Below are 20813 nucleotides of genomic sequence, written 5' to 3' on the forward strand. Positions count from 1 at the left end.
AATCCATTGACATCCTTCCCCACCCCAACGTCGAACTTGGACACTCGACGCCGGCTGGAGAAGAAATCGACCGTCGGCTGCTGCACAACGGATTTGGGCCTCGGAAGGCCGCTGGCTTCGGCCCGGGCCTGGAAGGCCGCTGGCCTCGGCCCTGCAAGTAGGGAGAGTGGGGGGTGGTACATACTCTACACTCTTGGTATATAGGTACACCTTATACATTTCCTACACTTAACAGCCCGCTGCCTCAAGGTGCGTATGGAGGGTACCCCTTTTCAATTCTGCCCCAAGTGCAATCGCAAATACCCTTGGGTCGACAGGCACACCACGTGCAATCTCTGCTTGCCGAGGGACCACCCCGAAGCGAACTGCAGAGCGTGTAGTAGGTTTAAACCTAAGACACTTAAGGACCGTTCGACGAAGCGTTGGGCCCACCACGCCAGACAGGCGGCAATGGCAGCGGAGGGCACCTTTAGCGACGGCAGCGACGCCGTACTTTCGGACGGCGAGGGCATTACGGCGTCGAAAGACAGCCGAGCGCACGTCCCCGACCTCGGAAGGTCGTCCGGCAGGGCGGCTATGGGTAAGACCCCCGGTGACGCAAGCGCTTCACATACTACACACACTAAACACACTAAGTCCAACCGAGACTCGACGACGTTGAGTTCTCGGAAAGAGGCACAGACAGAACGGTCCGATTCGGTGTCCTCTGGGCGCTCTCGATCAAGATCGCCACATGACTCCAGGCAATCATCCACTCTTGCCAAGAGTGCCTCGCTCCCTAGGCTAACAGAAGTTCGATCGTCGGAAGACGAAGACGACTTCCACCCCAGGCCGCGCTCCAGGAGTCGGACCCCGCAGTTAAAGCCAGCGAGGCCCCACGTTCGAAGGACAGGGACACCTCTCCCGATCCTCGACGCCAGGCGTCGAAAAACTCCGGAGCCACTAAGGGACAGGGAAAACATTTTTCAACGCACCGGGAGGGGGGGAAAACAGCAGAAAAAACTACCTGTGCATTCTTCTACACCTGTGAAACACTCCACTCCCCCTAAACAGACAGACAAGACCAGGTCTGCTGATAGGTCTACAACCAGCAAAGCTACTCAAGATAAACCCCATAGACTTGCTGAGAGAGTCATTCCCAGTTCCAAAAAATGGTCCAGTGAAGACATAGATAGGGTCATGTCAAGAATGTCGTCTTTGGCTGATTTTTATGATAAAAATCCAGAACATTTCCTCTCGTATGATCCACAAGAGGCCACACCCTCAGGCTCTACTGATCCTATCCCCCCGAGTAAAAGGGCCCGGTTTGAAACTCCGATGAGGTCAGAACCCTTTGAGGTACAACCTTACGCAAGACCATACTCGCGGTATCGAGGAGAGGCTTCCTTTTGTGAGGACCAAGAATTTGGTATGATAGAAGAGCAAACCGGGACGGGCTACTATGGGGATGATGAGGACCAGGAAGAAGAAGAGGATGACCTGGAAACATACAGAGTAGATTCCCCGGTAGAGAACGAAGCCCCGGTTACCGACTCCCCGGTCGATAACCAACCCCTCCTAAATGAGGTTCTCGCTCGCGCAGCAGAACATTTCCACATTGAAACCCACGGGGTCCAGGAGGAAAGGGACTTCGCAGAAGAGTTGGTGGGAGAAAGGAGGCCTGTTGCCCAGACCATCCCTATCCTTAAATCCATTCAGCGGAGAATAGATCCGTCCCTGGTGAACCCGAACCTCACCAGAGCAGTCAATCCCAGGGTTGAAAAACTTTTCAGGGCGGCCCAGTCTGACCCTCTCTATATAAGAGGACATCTGAAGCCACACTCCCTAGTTGTCACCAACACTCGTAAGAGGGCTGGGACACCCTTGTCATCGTCAGAAGCTCCTCCCGACAAGGAGAGCAAAAAACTATACGGTTTCGGCAGGAAGGTAGCCTCAACGTCCGCCTATCAAGCAAGGATTGCTAACTCCACCACCCTGTTGGCCAGCTACAACTGCCATCAGTGGGAAGAAGTCGCGGCACTCATAGCCTCTGCTCCTGAACCTTTAAAGGGCCAGTTAGCTCGGATTTCCGCAGAGGGTAGAGCCGTGTCTGGTTGTATTTTGAAAGCAACCTTCAACACCGCGGACAACGCAGGCAGATTGATAGCGGAGGGCACTGTTATCAAAAGACATGCGTAGTTACGGCAGTCTGGTTTTAAAGCGGAAACCCAGGCATCATTGTTGGACAAACCGGTGGAAACCGATCTGTTGTTTGGTAAGGCGGTCGAAGACGCACTGAAAAATGCCAAGGACGAATACGAGACACTCAAGTCCCTTGGCCAGTTAACCAATAAACCCCCTAACCAGAGAGGGAATAGTAATTTTCGTCGCCCACGCGGCCAAAATTCCCAGAGAGGATCTAACTATTCCCAGGGGCAGGGTACACAGTGGAACAACAACCAACAGTCTACCCAGGGTTACGGCAGAGGTAATAGGAGAGGTTGTGGTAAAGGCAGAGGCAGCCCCAGCAAGGGAGGCGGCACGCCTCCACCAAAGCAGTGACGCTCAGTTCAGGGTCCCTTCTCACGCAACCCCAGTAGGGGGACGCATTTCAAACTTCACCCAGGCTTGGGAAGGGATCATATCAGACAGATGGGTGCTGTCAACAGTATCCACAGGATATTGTATAGAGCTACTGCAGCGTCCCCGGAACCATCCTCCACGACAAAGAGTACACTCCTTGGAACATCAGAAGATTCTCCTCGAGGAGATCGCCATTCTTCTACAAAAGGACGCGATAGAACTCGTCCCGGGACACCAGGTAAACAAGGGTATTTATTCAACTTAATTCCTTGTGCCAAAGAAAGACTTGACAATGCGCCCAGTATTGGACTTACGGCCTGCCAACAAGTATGTCAAGCCCCAAAAATTTCGTATGACCACGCTACAAGAGGTAATCCCCCTCCTAAAAAAGGGGGATTACATGGCAACCTTGGATATGAAAGATGCTTATTTTCATATTTCCATGTTCCCAGCGCACAGAAAGTACTTGCGCTTCAAGGTGGACAGTCGACACTACCATTCAAGGTACTGCCCTTCGGGATAGCTTCAGCACCAAGGGTATTCACCAAGGTACTGGCAGTGGCGGCTGCACACCTACGCAGGGAGGCAATCCCAGTGTACCCTTATCTGGACGACTGACTCATAACAGGGGAAACCCCAGGAATTTGCAGGACAAACATTCAAAGGACTATCGACATCCTACACAAGTTAGGCTTCTCAATCAACGAGAAGAAGTCAAGCCTGGTGCCAAGCACCTCAAAACAATTCCTAGGAGCAATCCTGGATACCCAAGAGGGGTTGACCTTTCCTTCAGAAGAAAGAATTCGGAATATACTACTGCAAATTCTGCATTATCAGTCCGGTCAACAAATAACGGTACGCAAAGCAATGCGTTTACTGGGCATGATGGCGTCATGTATTTACCTGGTCCCCCACGCGCGCCTGCACATGCGTCCCATGCAGGAATGGTTGGCGAAACAGTGGTCTCAGGCAAGTGGTCAGTGGGACGATCTAGTGGTTGTTTCGCCAACACTGGTACAAAGCCTTCACTGGTGGACAAGAGAGAATCTCGCACAGGGGAAACCCTTTTACGATCCCGAAGTACAGGCAGTAGTCACTACAGATGCATGTCTGACGGGGTGGGGAGCTCACCATCTCCACCACACAGCTCATGGTCTCTGGTCTCACTCAGTGGCCAAGAACCACATCAACCTGCTAGAGCTTCTGGCAGTATTCAGAGCGCTTCAGGCGTTCGAGCCCCACCTACTAAACCTGTCAGTGCAAATCCGGACGGACAGCACTACAGCCATGTTCTACCTGAACAAGCAAGGAGGGACTTGCTCGCCAAATCTGTCCAAGCTTGCCCAGAAAATCTGGATATGGGCACTCAAACGGAACATCTTCCTGTCATCACAACATGTTCCAGGGGAGCTCAATTCCCTAGCGGATGCTCTGAGCAGAGACTCCCTCCCAGAGGAACACGAATGGGTTCTACACAGAGAGGTCGTAAAAGATATCTTCTCTCAGTGGGGTTTCCCCACTATAGACTTATTCGCCACAAGCGAAAACAGACAATGCCCAGGATTTGCATCCAGGTTCCCCCAACCAGACTCCCAGGGGAGCGCCCTGTGGATGAACTGGTCAGGGATGTTTGCGTACGCTTTTCCACCAACTCCTCTCATCAGGAAAGTGGTGAACAAGATGAACAGGGAATCGATGACGCTCGTCCTAGTTGCTCCCATGTGGGCAAGACAACCGTGGTTCCCACACCTACGCAGGATGGCGGTGTGCGAGCCCATCAAACTTCCAGCCTGGTACAACCTACTGTCACAGCACCAAGGTCAAACAGTGCACCAGCTACCCAACTCAATGAACCTGGCAGCATGGCTCCTGAGGTCATAGAGTTTGGACATCTCAATTTGCCACAGAGGTGTATGGACATCCTAAAGGAATCTAGGAAACCAAACACAAGGCACTGTTACTTTGACAAGTGGAAGAGGTTCGTTATCTGGTGCCAGAGTAGACAAATTAACCCGGTTGATTGCACTCCTTCCACTATTGTTACATACATGCTCCACCTGCTAGATGCAGGATTGGTTTTTAACTCGCTGAAAGTACACCTGGCAGCCCTGTCGGCTTACACCACTTCCCATAGCAAGGTTTCGTGGTGGAAAGTACCAGTAGTTAAAGCCTTCATGGAAGGAGTAAAGAGACTTCACCCTCCTATTTCAAACCCACCACCAGGGTGGGACCTTAATGTGGTGCTAGCCAAGCTCATGGGCCCCCCTTTCGAAACCATGCATAAAAGCAGTCTCAAACACCTGACTTATAAAACGGCCTTCTTAGTAGCTATTACTTCTATAAGAAGGGTCAGTGAAATTCAGGCTCTGTCAGTGCAGGATCCCTTCTTTACTGTCCATAAAGACAAACTGGTTTTACGCACACACCCTAGGTTCTCACCTAAATGTATATCAAAATTCCATGTAAACCAGTCCATCGAGCTTCCGGCTTTCATCCAGGTCCCGCAAAGCTCGGCTGAGGTGAAACTACACACCCTAGATGTGCGTAGGGCGGTCCTCTACTATGTAAATAAAACCAGACCGCTAAGAAAAACAGATCAACTGTTTGTCTCCGTAGCTGCAGGCAGAGAGGAGGATCGCGTCTCTAAAGGTGCCATCTCGAAGTGGATTATTAACTGTATCCAGCTGTGTTACTCACTCTCTGAAAAAACTGCCTTTCACGCCAAGGGCCCACTCTACTAGAGGCATTGGGGCCACTCTGGCTTTCATTGCAAATGTACCCCTTGACACCATTTGCAAAGCAGCTACTTGGAGCTCTATTCACACTTTTACTCAGCATTACTGCATTGACACCCGTTCCAAGACAGATACACAAGTGGGACAAGCGGTTTTAAGACACTTATTTGCTCATGACCCTTCTCACATCCCACCTCCTTCTTCAGGTACTGCTCGCTAATCTATGCACAGCATGTGATCTAAGCAGATTCCACAAGCCTCAGAAGGGATACATTACTCACCGTAATCGTATTTCTGATGCTTGTATCTGCTTAGATTCACATGCGACCCACCCTTCCTCCCCTCTGAGAGAAGGCGCATGATTGCTTGTAGTCTTACCTTTCTGTCTATCTGCTTGGATTATCTGTACTCACGCTACTCCTCATGCTACCTCATGTCAGAAAAAATACAATCTGAGGATCCTAGACGCGTGAGGGATCTTGGGTACAGTGGACGTCACACTAGGGATAGTATTACTGGCACACCCTGTGTCGACGCCCATTTTCAAGTTTCGAAAAACAAACTGTAATACTCTGCAGCTTCCACTAGATGTCGGCCTATGCACAGCATGTGAATCTAAGCAGATACAAGCATCAGAAATACGATTACGGTGAGTAATGTATCATGTATATATATTAAGGAACCAACTAGTTGTAGATTGAAGATAGCACAAGATAGGAAAATCTACCAACGGGAGATAAAGAGAAGGAAAATGGAGATAGAACAGGCAGCCTGGGAAGGTTTCTTGAATGCCGCCATGAAGAGGGACCAGAAGGCCTTTTGGGCATTTGTAAAAAGTGGTCCGGAGGGATGTTGGTCCAACGTGGGGAGCGGCACCCATGTGGAAGAAGAGGTATGGTTGGCGCATTTTGGTAGCCTATTTGGATCTGTACATCCAGAGGTCGAGTTAGACTTTAGTGGCCCCTGCCTGACGTTTGAGGTGGAGGAGATTGCTAAGGCAATCAGGCTTCAAGCACATAACCGCGCCCCCGGCCCGGATATGATACCCTCAGATCTGTTCCAGGACCCAGTTGATTTGTGGGCCCCACTTCTGACTGTGGCGTTCAATGCTTGTCTAAAATCGAGGAAATACCCTTCCTCGTGGAAGAGGGCAATAATATTCCCTATTTTTAAAAAGGGAGACATGTCTAGTCCCGGTGCATACAGGCCAATATCCCTTCTAGACTCATCGTTTAAAATTTTTGGGAGAATTCTGCTGGCCCGAATAGAATCCTGGCTTGGGGAACAGTCAGTTCTTTCTGACATCCAATTTGGGTTTCGCCCTGGAGTGGGCACTATAGAACAGAGTCTCAATTTGTATTTGCTGGTGGCTAACTCTGTTTCGTCGGGGCGAGGCTGTATATCTAGCTTTCATGGACCTAAGCACCGCCTTTGATAAAGTGGATAGAGCTAAGCTCTGGGAAGTGCTTGGGTGCTTAGGGTGCCCAGGGGAAATTCTGCAGGCCTTGGTTCACATCCATTCGAATAATGAGGCTTGTGTTCGCAGTGGCTCTGGGGGGCACTGCACGGCTTGCTTTCAGGTGGGGTGTGGTGTGAGGCAGGGTTGTGTACTGGCCCCCATCTGCTTCTGCCTCTACATTAATGGCCTTTCACAGGACTTGTCTGGAGTATTGGCGGATTTTCTAGTTTTGGGAGGAAGGGGGTTCCCAGTATTGGCCTATGCTGATGACACTGTCCTTCTTGCAAGAACACCTAGGGCCCTACAGATATTGATTAACGCTTACTCAAGGTTCATGGATAATTTGGGGTTAAAAATTAATTCTAAGAAATCTGCAGTAATGGCGTGCGTTGGCAGAAAACGTTCTGTGCCCATGAAACCGATGCTATGCGCAGATGAAATCATCCCCAGAGTTAAGACGTTTGATTACCTTGGGATCTGTTTCTCAGAGGCCTTAAATGGTAAAGATCATGTGGCCAAACAATCTGTTAAGATGAGTCAACAGATTGGTGGAATCTTTAGATTTATGTTGAAGTGTAGGGGCCGGCCTTTGGATGTGATCCTTAAGATTTATAGCACCCAAACTGCGGCTTCCACTTTGTATGGTGCAGCTATCTGGGGTTTCCAGAATGCAGCGGAAATCCAGCGTAAGGAGAGCAATTTCTTTAAAAATCTGCTTGGGCTCCCGTCCAGTGTATCTGGAATAGCTGTCCATAGGGAGTTGGGTGTGGAGCTTTGGGAAGACCAGTGGGCATTGGCCCCTCTTTTATTTTGGGTCAGACTGTGGGCTAATGAGCATGCTTCCTTGTGCCATACTATTATTCGTACTGTGCTAGGTAAATGTGGCTGGAAAAAAATTCCCTGGCTAGCATATGTCTTTTCAATTCTGGGTGAAGTAAATTTAGGCGCCCTTTTTCCGCCAGATATTATTTTGTCCAAAAGTGAGGGGTCCGTCTACAAATCCATGCTGGGTGAATTCATAGCAAGTAAAAGAATTTTGCAAGAACGTGGCCATAGTAATGGTGAATTTCACTCAAGCATTAGCTGTCTAACTGGTATCCAACCTTACCTGCTTTGGAGTACGCTAAAAAAGGACAGATGGCTGATTACGAGGGCACGGTTCGATTGCCTTCGGCTGCAAGGCAACACTTATAAATGGAAGGGTTTTCCCAACTCAGCGGGTTGCCCGGTTTGTGGACACGGTAGAGAGGATCTCTCACATTTGCTATTCTTCTGTATTGGGTATGCAGGCATACGTAAAGTGTCCCTTATTCCTGTTCTTAAGAAATCGATGATCCGCACACACTGGGCTGCTCTTGTGTTCCTCTTGAGCGCCGAATCAGTTTACACCGCATGGGCTCTTTTGACGTGCCTGAAAAGAGCAATGTATTTTAGAAACCGTATTCTGAAACTGCAAGGTGGTGAGGGTCTGTAAGAAAAATTTTATAGCACACGTAATGGGTTAAAGTATTATGTACTGTTTATGTATGAATCATCACTAAAATATCTCTTAACGTAGTTCATGATGAGGCTACCGTCCAGGTGCTAAATGTATTTGTATGCTGTTGTTGGCAATGTTCCATGATTCTATTTTTATGGAAGTATAATTTTAAGATTTTGTAATATGAATCAGTGTAATAATTGTGTTTATTTGTCGTTTAATGGTTGCTTTATACAACCGAATAAACTTGTTTGACTGACTGATATATATATATAGGCTGTTCCACACTGAACACAGAGTTCAAAAAACCAAGAAGCTCCAAGCATCAAAAAATATACTTTAATAAGTAAATGCCATGGACAGAAGAAAAGTGTTTGAAAACGACGTTATATGTGTTTATAATATAGAAAATATGCTAAACCGGAGCTGCAATGTATTCTTGCCTATGCAGCAGTATACTAAGTAAGTAAGTTCGTCCTAAATTGGAACCCGGCCATGCAAGACGGAAGACAGCAGTATCCCTTGTAACGAAGAAAGAGTTGTGGATGACCTATGCCAGTATCCAGTAACCAAGTTGAACAGTATATGAAGGCGCCTGCTTGCCATCAGTCTGGAGGAGCCGGCCATGGAAGGCAGACAGAATGCTGGTCGCGGAGGGGGATGGGGGAGGAAAGAGTCCTTCGCCCCCCCCCCCCCAATCCTCATTTTTGTACAGATTAAATTGTTATCCTTGCAAGACTAGACTCTTGGCCTTAATTGCCTACAGGGATGAACTTTAATCTGATGTGTGTATGATTAGGGGTACCCCGATATATTTAAGGGGTACCCCTGTAAATATGGGCTACCTTTCAGTGGTGACCCCCACGTGACCTCAGTCTTCCCCTGCACTTTGCGATGTCTGGGCCTAGTCACCAGGAAGAGAGCCATGCCAGTCTATAGTGATCAGTCCCCTTAATCAAAACCCCATTTATATTGAGCAACGTTAGTAGGAACCATTTTAAGACTTCTCTCCACTCACTGAAGTAGGGCGTGGCTTCAGAAAGACAGGCTAGCTTTGTGACAGAGAAAACTCGAGTGAACAACGCCCACCTTGCAAGTGATAACATGGGTACATGTATGTATGATATGCTGATGTGAATGATAGCATGGTGATGTGGAGGATGTACGAGATCAATGGAATATTGGACTTTTTGGTGATGTATTATGGAATAGGACTTTTGGTGATGAGGAATAGATTGGATTTCAGGGGATGTGTTAAGGAGTAGATTGGATAAGAGGTGGGTTATCACACATTGTCACACATTTCAGTTTCCCTACTTTTTTATAATGGAAAAGGGGAACCTCTGCTTATAAGGACTGTGAAGTAAGGGATCCTCAGCCATAATAGGTTGATTAGGTAGTACATGCATTATTCTTCTATGACGATAGAAGCAATGGGATCCTCAGCATAATAAAAAAGGCTGGGAAGGTGGTACTACAAATGACATAAGGAAAAACACTAGTGGCTCGGTATATGGAATGGGCATGGATTTTAGTCGATTATTTTTGAATATTTTCCTCTTGCTGCCCTTTGTGGTAAAGGAAGGTGTGTGTGTGTGTGTGTGTGTGTGTGTGTGTGTGTGTGTGTGTGTGTGTGTGTGTGTGTGTGTGTGTGTGTGTGTGTGTGTGTGTGTGTGTGTGTGTGTGTGTGTGTGTGTGATATATATCGATCAATCAAAGTGGAAAAAGTGTAAAGGGGTCGGGGAAAAAAGTGGGTTGATCTGTATCTTTGTGTAAAAAAGCTGAAGAATGCAATAGGGTCTAGGACTAGGTGAAGTATTAGGGACACGTGCAATATTATGGAGGAAGAAACTCCAATAAAACACATGCAAAGGGTTCTGCCACTGTATTGTGACTAGGGATGTAACGGTATTACGGTATACCGTTAAAGATACCGTGAACCACTTAATTGAACAATAATAACCGTCACATTGTTTATACCGTTCATACCGTTAAGTGTGCTTTTCAATCTAATTTTGAAAGGCTGCAGTAAGCAAGTGCTGCGCAGTCTTGGTCTTGCACTGTTGGATGTGCCGTCTGCCAAGTAGTTTCAGTTGGAGCAGTTTTTAATGCCATTCCATAAACCACACGTGCCTGTCACAAAATCAATATGTTAGCAATAGGAAGAATAAATACAGTGCCAAGAAGGAAGAGGGTTTACTTTGGGTTGACGGCTTTGGGGTTTATATATTTATAATGGATAATGTTTTCTAAACATATGACAATGGGGGATTTCCCTGATTCTATCATTGAATTTACATATAATTAGTCTCTGTAGTCTCTGTGGGTATTCCCTGCTGCCATACCAAAGGGTAACATGTCCGTGATTACTGAACACCTTTTCGCCAGCAAGTAAACTAAAGGCTGTAACGTAAAGAGAGTGCGTGTACGTGTGTGTATGCGCACAAGCGTATACTACCATCAGCCTCCATTGATCTGTGGCATGCAGGTTATCAAGATGGCAACATGTTAATCTTCACCAGTAGCCAGTAGGGGAGCTGAAAGCCTAAATGACCACTTAAGAAAAGCTATTCAGCTTGCTTTGCCAGTCGCAGCAGAGCCCCCCCCCCTGCTCCCCTCCTCTCCTCACGTGTGTTTGGTGGAAGCAAGGGGTGGCATTTCAGTGGAAAGTATGTTGAAAAGCCCAATTCTGGCCCTGGGTGCCTAGTTTTGTTTGTGATGATAAGTCTGACAATTTATGACCTTTTACAAAATATTTGTTAAGATTAGTTAGCTCCACCTGCTATACCGCGATAACCATGATATACCGTCATTTGGCAAGAAGGTTATTGTACCGTCATAAAATTAATACCGTGACACCCCTAATTGTGACAGAATAAATAAATAATGGATAGTAGAAACAAAGGAATGGGGGACATCCTGCTCCTGGCCAGAGCGGGGCTCCCATAACAGAAACATGCTAGAAAAAATTTCCATTTTTGTAGCAGCAAAATACAAAGAGAACAAGTACCAAAAAAGAAGAGATTTTAGATCTCTGGGAATTACTCATGATATGGAATATCACAAAGGTGCAAAAAAGATCCAATGTAAGGGGATATATTCCATAACGCCTAAACCTGCGGTAGGGTATACAAACCCAGTCTATAAGCCTCCAGTGGTAGAGAGATTGTCAACAGGATTTATCAGGATTACCAACTAGGGCGGCGGGGGGGGGGAACTCAAGCTTTTGCACCTCCATATAGCCCCTCCAGAAGCGCTGATATGCCGTAGCATTGGTGTACCCAGAGGGTCCACAAGTAGACATGGACGAGTTAAGAGAATTGCGGAAAAGGTTAGTCAGGTGACAAGAACCTGAAGAAGGATCATCAGACATAAGGGTACCAGTGCAGAAAATAGGGGATTGGAAGTCAGGAGATTTTTTGGTTAGATTAAACCCTGTGGCAATAAGACATGTTTGTGTTGAAAAAGAAGATGGGCAGAGGGTATGGACGGTCCTGGGACAAGAAGTAGAACAAGCAAGGGATAATGGAGGGGAAGATCAAGGTGGTAGAAATAATGAAGAGGCAGGGTAAGAAGGAGGTGGCGAAAACCAAGTCCCTGCCACAAGAGGCAGTGGGGAGGTTCAGACCAAGAAATAGATGAGATTTAATAGTGGTAGTTCAAGATCAGAAGAATACTACAAAAGGGGTAGAAAACAAAATAGATATGCAGTAGGGATAACGCAGTATGTGCCATGGCCTCAAATGGACGAAAATAATTTGATTAAAGCTCTCCCCCATCTTATAGCCGGAGCTAGTAAATGGATCTATGAATTTGAAAAACAAACAGCAGGGGTAGCCTTAGCCCTAGGAGATCTTGAGTCTACTGGTCACCATAGCTGGGGACAAATGGGCAAGGGCTGGGTACTCTGGGATAAGTCTTGCAGATAATGAACATGATGGAGCAGCCTTTGATGAGGTAAGGGCAAGGGTATGGGATGCCCTGCAAAGGATGTACCCACATACCCTGAATTGCATTCTTTAATGCAGTGAACAATGAGTGATGATGAGGACCCAGTTAGGTTTATTCTTAAGTTACAGGAAATGTGGAGAAACTGTAAACGGATGAGGCTAAGCTAGTGGAAAAGAAACTAAATAAGGCTGTTGTCCAAGCACCAGTGACGGCACTGGCTCAGGGGGGAACGGACAGGGGACACTCAACAAATTGGGAATGCCACAATTACGGCACTATGGGAGGAAGGATGACGGGGACAATGGGGTTGGGGGGGGGACAGTACCCCAACCCATACTGGCAGTAAGAAGGAGCACCAAGGGGAAGAGAAGGATTTTGAGGAGCAAAAGCAGGAGGCTTGTCCCGGGAGGATAGCACAGCGGCAGCGTGCGCGTCTTGGAAGCAGGACGACACAAAGCAACAACAGGTTTGATCCCCGGGTCCGCGCTTAGAAACCTCTGAGTGTTTAAGCGCGTTATAAATACGTAACTAAGACAAAGAAAAAACACAATTGCACAACTAAGAAAAACTAACAATTCCTGTAACAGCGCCTCGATGCCTGCGGGCTGTGTGAGCGCTTTATAAATGTAAATAAATAAATAAATAAGGATGTGGAAATCAGCAGGATTGCATCCAGATAGTGAATGGGTGCCCAAGGAGCGAACATGATTGTGGCCGTTTTGGCTGGGCTCACTAGCGCCTTCCCAAGTAAACATAGTTAAGTAGCTTATTTGTCACAATGCCGATGTATAGAGCTTAATGGAGTTTGTTGGGCCAACACGCTATGGCACCCCTACTTCTGTATTGTGCATCATGCTTTTTCATCTGTGCCCTGGCGTTTACAACACTGATATTCTATCTTCCAGCTTTCACAACTTTCGGCCAACACAAAGGCTGCAGTTTATATTAATAAACCAAACAAATGATCATAATTTTCCATGATCAAGGACTGCGTAAAGGCTTCCAACAAGTTTTTCAAAATCCTATAAATGAGTCTTGGCTCCTTTGAATGAGCAGATAAGGGCAGAGGGGACCCTTCACAATTCTAGCCTGGGATGTGTTTTTCACCATCTCTGAAACCGATAGTATATGCTAGTTCCGGCGCATTCACCATTATATTAGGACACACTTTAATTTTACTTTAAAGCATTTATTAAGCGCAAAACCTTGGACCCATGGGCATTAAGGTGCTGATGAACACAAAAAGCGAAAGCTCGAAAAAGAGACACCAGAAAGCGAGAAGCCAGAATAGAGGGACTATGGATTTAAGCGTACAGCCACGTTTTCAACTTTCTTTTGAACAATTCTATATTACGCTGGCCTCAGAGGTCTAACGGAAGATTATTCCAGGCTGTAGGCACCGAGAGGTAAAAAGCTCCCCTTTCAGCATGTCTAGTTCTACTTCTAAGACGCATAAGAAGTTTCTGGTTACTCGATCTTAAAGATCGGCTTTTACTGTTACTCTGGAGATACTTAATGCTCTGTAAATTGGTACAGTTGTCTCCCATTTCTCGCTATTGTAGCATGCTGTACCTTAATTTTATTGCCATCTGTACTGCCTTCACCAGCCACACTAATGTCCCTTTTTTCTCCCACATGTTGCTCTGAAGCGGCCATTTTTCCTCCATGGCCCACTTTTCCAAATCCTATAAATAAATGTCTTGGCTCCTATCTCCGATTTGCTCCTACATTTTATTGTAAATATCGGACAATGAGACACCTGGCTGTTTGTTCAATCAAGGCTTTGCACGCCCTGTCAACACTTCACTGCTTGGGACGAACTCCAATCAAAAGCATTCTGGAGTTGCTGGATGGAAGTGTGAGCGAATGCGCCTCCTAAAAACCTCCATGAGAATTAATTTGGCTATCATTTTCTAGCAATGATTCTACATTGTTCAATACTTCTCTTTCAGTATTCTGTGCCTAAAATGATATTCTGAAAATTAAACACATTATGACTGGACATATCCAGGTACTCTAATAGTGTCCACTGGGACAAAGGCTGGATCCTTTCTACTCTTAAAATGTAGCTACTACGTGGGAGCTTAGGAAGGCGTTTCCCTCTGCACCTTGTATCTTTAAAATGTGAAGCATGGGGTTGCTTTATATACATTTCGCATTGAAAGTGGCGACTGACACGCAAGCTGTTAAAGACAATTGCTCTCTGTGTGTCTAAGTGGCTGCACTTGCTGCTGGTGTTTAAAAGTGGCCTCAATATTCTCTGCCCATATTTAAATATTTCCAAATGAGTAATGCTTATTTTTGTGTACATCACAAGAAGTTTAAGTTGTATTTATTAGAATTCTTATTAGAACTATATGACCTTTCTACAAATGGTAGTACCAGGCTTATGCACAACCTTACGTTGTAACCTTTAGCAAGTTGTGCGCTGCTCCAAAGCAGTGAGATGAAATTGAGATTATAGAGGCTAGTAAAGTCTCCCTAGAGTGTGCTTTAACTGTGAACTTTTTTTGTACAGGTCTCCATCCTCCAGGTCCTCCTCTAGCAAGACCTATCCTTCCCCGTGAAAGGGGTGCTCTGGACAGAGTTGTTGAATATTTGGTTGGGGATGGTCCGCAGAACAGGTACAATTAATGAATTTACATTTAACTGCATTTCGTTTTCATGCAAACATTTTATTTTTAATTCGGCTGCAGCAGCAATGCCTTGTTCTTGCAAAGACTTACCTAAGTCAATGTAGTATATTTGCAAGTTACCCTCTTCCATGAAGCGAAGTATATGCCAGTAAACAAATGTTTGCTTTTGGAACTTATTCCACTATGCAAGAAATATTGATAACCATTGGGTCTGGACAAGTGCCATCATACATGAGTTTTTATTTTGTGTGTAGCAGCTTTGATTCGTGATAATCAACTTCATTACACAGACAATCATCACTTCGAATTCTTGCATAGCCCAGGGGCAGTCCAGCTCTGAAATGCATAGGCAACTCTCCCCTGAGCAGGAGTACCAACAACCACCCCATCCATGTGTTTCAGCCTTGTTGGTCCTCATCACTGAGCTGAAGCTATTCCTCTTTAAGAACGGTAAGCAAGGTACATCCAGACATAAGGCACAGCTTCACCTCGGTGATGAGGCCCAACAAGGCAGAAACCTGTGTATGAAGTTAATTGGATAGCATTTTGAATGCTTCACTGCCCTTGTGGGTGGGACAAGACTGATATACCAATGGATAGTTCCCCTGTGTGAATGGTGCAATGAGCTAAAATGGGGCTGTAGAACCTCATCTTTGGTTGTTTGGCAGTGTTCGCTATCAGTAGAGAGGCACCCACATTTTTGTATAATCTTTACTTAGTCTGGGAAGAGTTTTAACTGACTTGCCTAGCCCGACTACAGTAGTGCCATCATCTGCCTTACCAAAGAACAAGTGTTCAATCCCAAACAGTTAATACTCGCCAGAATTTAAGATTCTGGCCAACGGGTCCACCGATGGCAGCCCAGTCAATGAACAGCCTTGATTTCTATTGACTGTCTCATCACTGGACTTTCAATTGTCTTCATTGACATGCTTGTCAGTGGCCTCTTCAACAGACCGGTCAGTCATTGACAAATACATTCCACAGATAACTTAACCGGCCCTGCTCCATCCAGTCGGTGCCTCAACAGTGTCACATTACAATAATCCACCACCAGGTCACAATCAACTTTGGTGATTTTTGGTTCACCAATAGTGAAGATTAATTATCTGCTGGGCATTTTATCTTCAAGAAGTTAACATGTCTGACCACCATATCGCTGATGAGGTAGAGATTTTTCTAGATGCACAATACACTCGGGCAATAAGAACCGCAACACAAAGGGGACCATGATGACAATTTTCAACTGGCTCTTTTGGGACAGCAGGCCTGGAGATCAGTAAGACCTGCATTCTGGTGAGCCTCCATCCACAGCAGGAAGAGCAGTATTAGAGCTTCCTGATCGACATCCTGCCCCGCCCCTAAAATGGAGACTTTGGCCTTGAGGACTGTCCTGCAAACCCGTATGAGTCTTGGCGCCAGCTGGATCAGTTACCCCAAATACCCAAGACAATGGATTTCTCTCACCATTATCCTCTGGGAAATGACATGGGAGCATAAATCTGGGGGAAAACCAGGCGAGGAAGGTCTTTATCCCACTGGCAAGGATCCATGAGAAGAGCCAGAGAAGGGTGAGGACTACATTGAGACTAGGCGGAGTAGTAGAGGGAATCTGGAATTGTTTCCAGTAGACTGGAACGTATTCGATTCACCATAAAGGGCCTTCCCATCATACAACACTGGAGGATACTTCTCTTTACATTATTCAAGTACTTGCATAAAAGGAGGAATCTTTCATTTTGAGGTAATTGTTTATTTGTAAAGCGTTTATAAACAAGTGCAGTGCTTCAAAGCGCTTTAATGTGGGAAGGGAACAAAGGAATACAGTAGTCATTCTTGGGCCTTGACGGGTCCGAATGTTCTAACAATATTTACTAGCATACTAGGCCTGAGGCATTTTTACTAGTGCAAGTGAATGACAGGAGGGAAGGAGGGCGGGGGAGCATACAATCAAAAAAGGATTAACGCTATCCCCATCTTGGCTTTTGATATGGGAGATTGGCACTGCAATTGTGAAGGCAGCCCTCTCACCACCAACATTCACTCTAAGGACATACAAGAAATACAAGGTGTAGGATGATGCCCTTTACACGTGCTCACTCCCCGTGCCTCTGAATTGATCACCGGCCCAACTCCCTTTTTACTATTCTAAGATATTCAATCAACCCTGACTTGAGGATTTGGCTCCTTAAGAAAGCAGTAAGTTAGAGACCCTGGGATGAAAGATATGGTCTCTGATCACGCTAAAGAATGCAAGGCGTATCCCTATCAGTTGTTAAACTGATAAGGAACCCAATTTGCGTAACACTTTCCACAGGACATGGGGAGGATGACATAAGAATTGAGGCAACAATACTTTTAATAATGTGACTGGCTCTATGGTAACAACTCACTGGTTCTGTGTTCAGGGTGATGGATCACTGCAGTCTTCAGACACCAAGCCTTGATGATGGATACCCATTTGTGCCCAAAGTCTAGGTCCAAATTTTAGACCTGCCTTTTCAGAGGAAGGGCCTCTTCTGCAAGGTGGTAGATTGTATGCTCAAAAATGTTAACATGCACATATCCAAAGCCATGATCTCATTCAGTAAAGTATGTTCCTATACCATCAGCAGTCGCTATACAAGGAGTATACTCGTATACTCGTAGTAGAAGGGGATCCGGTCAATCGCAGTCCAAGTCTTCTAAACCAAAATGACTGACAATAAGCCCCACCCACATCATTAGTACATTGGTTGGAAGAGCACAATTGATGCCATTTCCAGTAATGGATGGATGGATATAATATGGGACCATGTGGTACAAGAGCTAGTAAAACAGACATCCTCTAATTCCTCTGCAAAACGCACGTAAAACACATTGGGCCTCATTACGACCCAGGCGGTAAGTTACCGCCTGGGTCGTACCTTTACCACCATGGCGTAAACTATGTTTACGCCATGGTGGTTGGCGGACTTACCGCCCCATTCCGAGGTTGGCGGGACGGTAAGTCCCCAATCCCCATTTACCCTTCCCCATTCTTGCCCCATAGGGCATAATGGGAGTGGGGAAGGCGTTAATTACGCCACCGTAAATTACGGTGGCGTAATTAACAACAAGGTCCCTTAGCGCCATGGATTTTAACACCTGCTAAAAGCAGGTGTTAAATCCTCCATGGCGCTAAGGGACCTCGGAATCAGGCGGTAAGGGTCGGCGCTGTTTACGCCGCCGTAAACCCCTTACCGCCTGGGTCCTAATGAGGCTCATTATCTGACTCAGGACGATATTGCAATTAAGTTCTAGCTTTTTTCTGCAAAATGGCACTAACGGCGCCTCACAAAGCAAAAGAGGTTTGAGGTTCAATTCCTTATACTTTTTGGTAAGGAAAGAATAAAGTACAGACCAATCCTAGAAGTCTCAGATGCCTTCATAAGAAAGCAAACTTTCAACATGGCATCCTTCCAACAGGGGAAGTATCTGGCCACAGTACATATTGAAGATGCTTACATTCACATATGTTATTCTGATAAAGGCAGTTCCTTCGCTTTTTAGTAAACCTCCACTACCAGACCAAGCCATACCTTTCAAACTCAGATTGGCTCCCTCACCCCTCTTCAAAGGCCTGGCTCAAGTGACTGCCCACTTATGGCTCCAGTCCACTTCTTTCACTTAGGCGTTTGGTTGCCTTGACAGAAGTGTGCAACAAACTACTTAAATACGAACTCTGCTGCACTCTCTGGGATACTCAAACTATCGCAGGTCCCCTTTTCCTGTCTGTTGATACTTGCCATGGAGTTTGATACAGCAGTGCGTGACGCAGTGTGTTAGGTGTGCAGTACTTAAAAACTGTTCTACAACCAGGAGCTTGGAGTCTTGATTCCCTTTCTACTGTTGGAGGAGAAGTGTGCCTTTTAAAATCTACACACTGGCGCAGAGCGTGCACTGTGTGCGATGCAGTGCGCTAGGTTTGTTAGGCGTTGGGGGAAAAGATTACGCCTGGTCAGCTTCGGCAAGCAGTTTGAAGCCGCAAGTGACTTGAGGGCAGCAAAAATACCCCTGGCGATACCTTTGTCAGCAGATCGGTTTAAGAGATTCAGGATCAGTGCTAAAACAACACAAGTAGCGAAAAACGGCTGTTTGTTGGTACGGTTAACACTATACACTTATCGCTTTCTCCCTGTTTATCATTGACTCACTATTGACTTGGCTTGCTTCGTTCTATCCATTTAATTATTGAACCAACGATACTACCCCTTAAGAGCAAACTGCAGGGAAGTATGGCTGCAGCTTCTCTGAACGATTCGGCTATTTCTAAACTAAGAAGTGGCAGGAACTTGGTTGCGGTGCCTTCAACCCCCATGGTTCTCCCATCAGCGCTAGCTGAGATTACGAACTGTGCCAAGCCTCAGGCTGTACGTGAGGTTTGTTTGTTTATTCATTTATATTGCACGCCAGACCCGAAGGTATGAGGGCGCAGGCGCAACAAGGTTATTCTCAGCTTGGTTACAGTGCTGTAGAGTAATTTACAGTGTGTACATAGGTTACAACAGTTGCGATACATGCAGTGATATACAGTGTAAAAGTATACATATTTACATAGTTTATAGAGGCAAGGTAAGTTATCAGTCACTTAACGGTCATTGTTCTTTATCCACTGAATGTAGTTGCGTCTTAAGTGGGTGTATGTTTGAGGTGTCCTTAAGGTAGGTGGGAGAGAGTTCCAGTGTTGGGCTGCTTTCACCTGGAAGCTGTTGCCGCCCATTTTGGTTCGTTTGAACCTGGGAACTGTGAGCAGGTTTGTATTGGTAGTTCTGGTGGGCCTGTTGGGGGTGTATCTTTTTATTCTGTTGGCTAAGTAGCGAGGGGCTGCATTGTTGAGGCATTTGTGTGTTAAGGAGGCTACTTTGAGCAGGATTTTGTCGGTAGTGGTAAGCCAATTATGGGTTCTCCTGATGTTGGAAATGTTCTCTCTTGGGGATGCTAAGCGCTGCTCTGAGAGCATTGTTTTGCAGAGTCTGGATTTTGTTGGTAACCTGTTTGTTGGCTACTATATAGAGGGCGTTACAATAGTCCAGTTTTGATAGTACAAGGGCTCTGGCAAGGGTAATGCAGCTCTGGGTGGAGAGGAAAGGTTTGGCTGCTCTTATTAGCTTACATGTGTAGGCTGTGGAGGAGGCCATGGAGCTAACCTGTTTGTGGAAAGAAAGGGAAGAGTCTAGGTAGATTCCTAGGGTTTTCACTTCCTTAGCTACCTTGATCGAGTTGCTGTCTATAATGAAACTGGTGTAGTTGTGATCCAATTTGATTAGGGTAGAGGTGGATCCGAGGATGATGAGTTCAGTCTTGTCATCATTCAGGCATAGACTGTGGGAGGCCATCCATGCCTGGATGATGAGGTACACCCTGTTCACCAAGGGCAAATCCTTGTAATCTCCCGTCAACGGGATGAGGATCTGGGTATCATCGGCATAATTAGTGTAGGTAATGCTTAGACCATCAAGATCATCAAACAGGGGCTTCGTGAACACGTTGTACAGTGTCGGGGAGACGCATGATCCCTGAGGGACCCCACATGTGATGGGGATGGGGTCAGCGGAAGCTGAAGTGGAGAAGACGCGCATAGATCTGTTACTCAGGAATGATTCGATCCAACCGATGGCTTCTTGGGACAAGTGGGCAGCCGAGTCCAAGTGGTTGCTTAGAATTTTGTAATCTACTAGATCGAATGCTGCCGAGAGGTCTAGAAGAAGCAGTAAAGCAGTTTTCCCATTATGTCTCAGGGTGTCGATTTGAGTCTTAACATTGATAAGAGCAGTTTCTGTCCATTGTTGGGGTCTAAAGCCTGATTGCTGGATACCCAGGAGATGGTTTTGTTCGAGGTATTTTTGTATTTGTTGATAGGCTGTCTTGTCTAATATTTTGAGCAAGACATGGACATGGCTCAGCCCGTTGATATTTTCAAATCACCAGGAGTAGACACGGGCACTAACATAGTGGAGGTAATTCCTAAT

At 46.1% G+C, this 20813-nt stretch overlaps 1 protein-coding gene across 2 annotated transcripts in view; it reads left to right on the forward strand.

The window, feature by feature from the left end:
• LNPK (lunapark, ER junction formation factor) overlaps window positions 1-20813 on the forward strand; it is a 1074215-nt gene that overhangs the window by 771956 nt on the left and 281446 nt on the right. For both annotated transcript variants that reach the window (XM_069616137.1, XM_069616138.1), the window contains exon 10: window positions 14706-14811. In XM_069616137.1, the coding sequence (XP_069472238.1) occupies window positions 14706-14811 (106 nt within the window). The remainder of the gene's footprint in view (window positions 1-14705; window positions 14812-20813) is intronic.

This window comes from Ambystoma mexicanum, chromosome 9 (genome assembly GCF_040938575.1).
Source record: "Ambystoma mexicanum isolate Mex_15411 chromosome 9, UKY_AmexF1_1, whole genome shotgun sequence".
In the NCBI taxonomy this organism is placed as follows: domain Eukaryota; kingdom Metazoa; phylum Chordata; class Amphibia; order Caudata; family Ambystomatidae; genus Ambystoma; species Ambystoma mexicanum.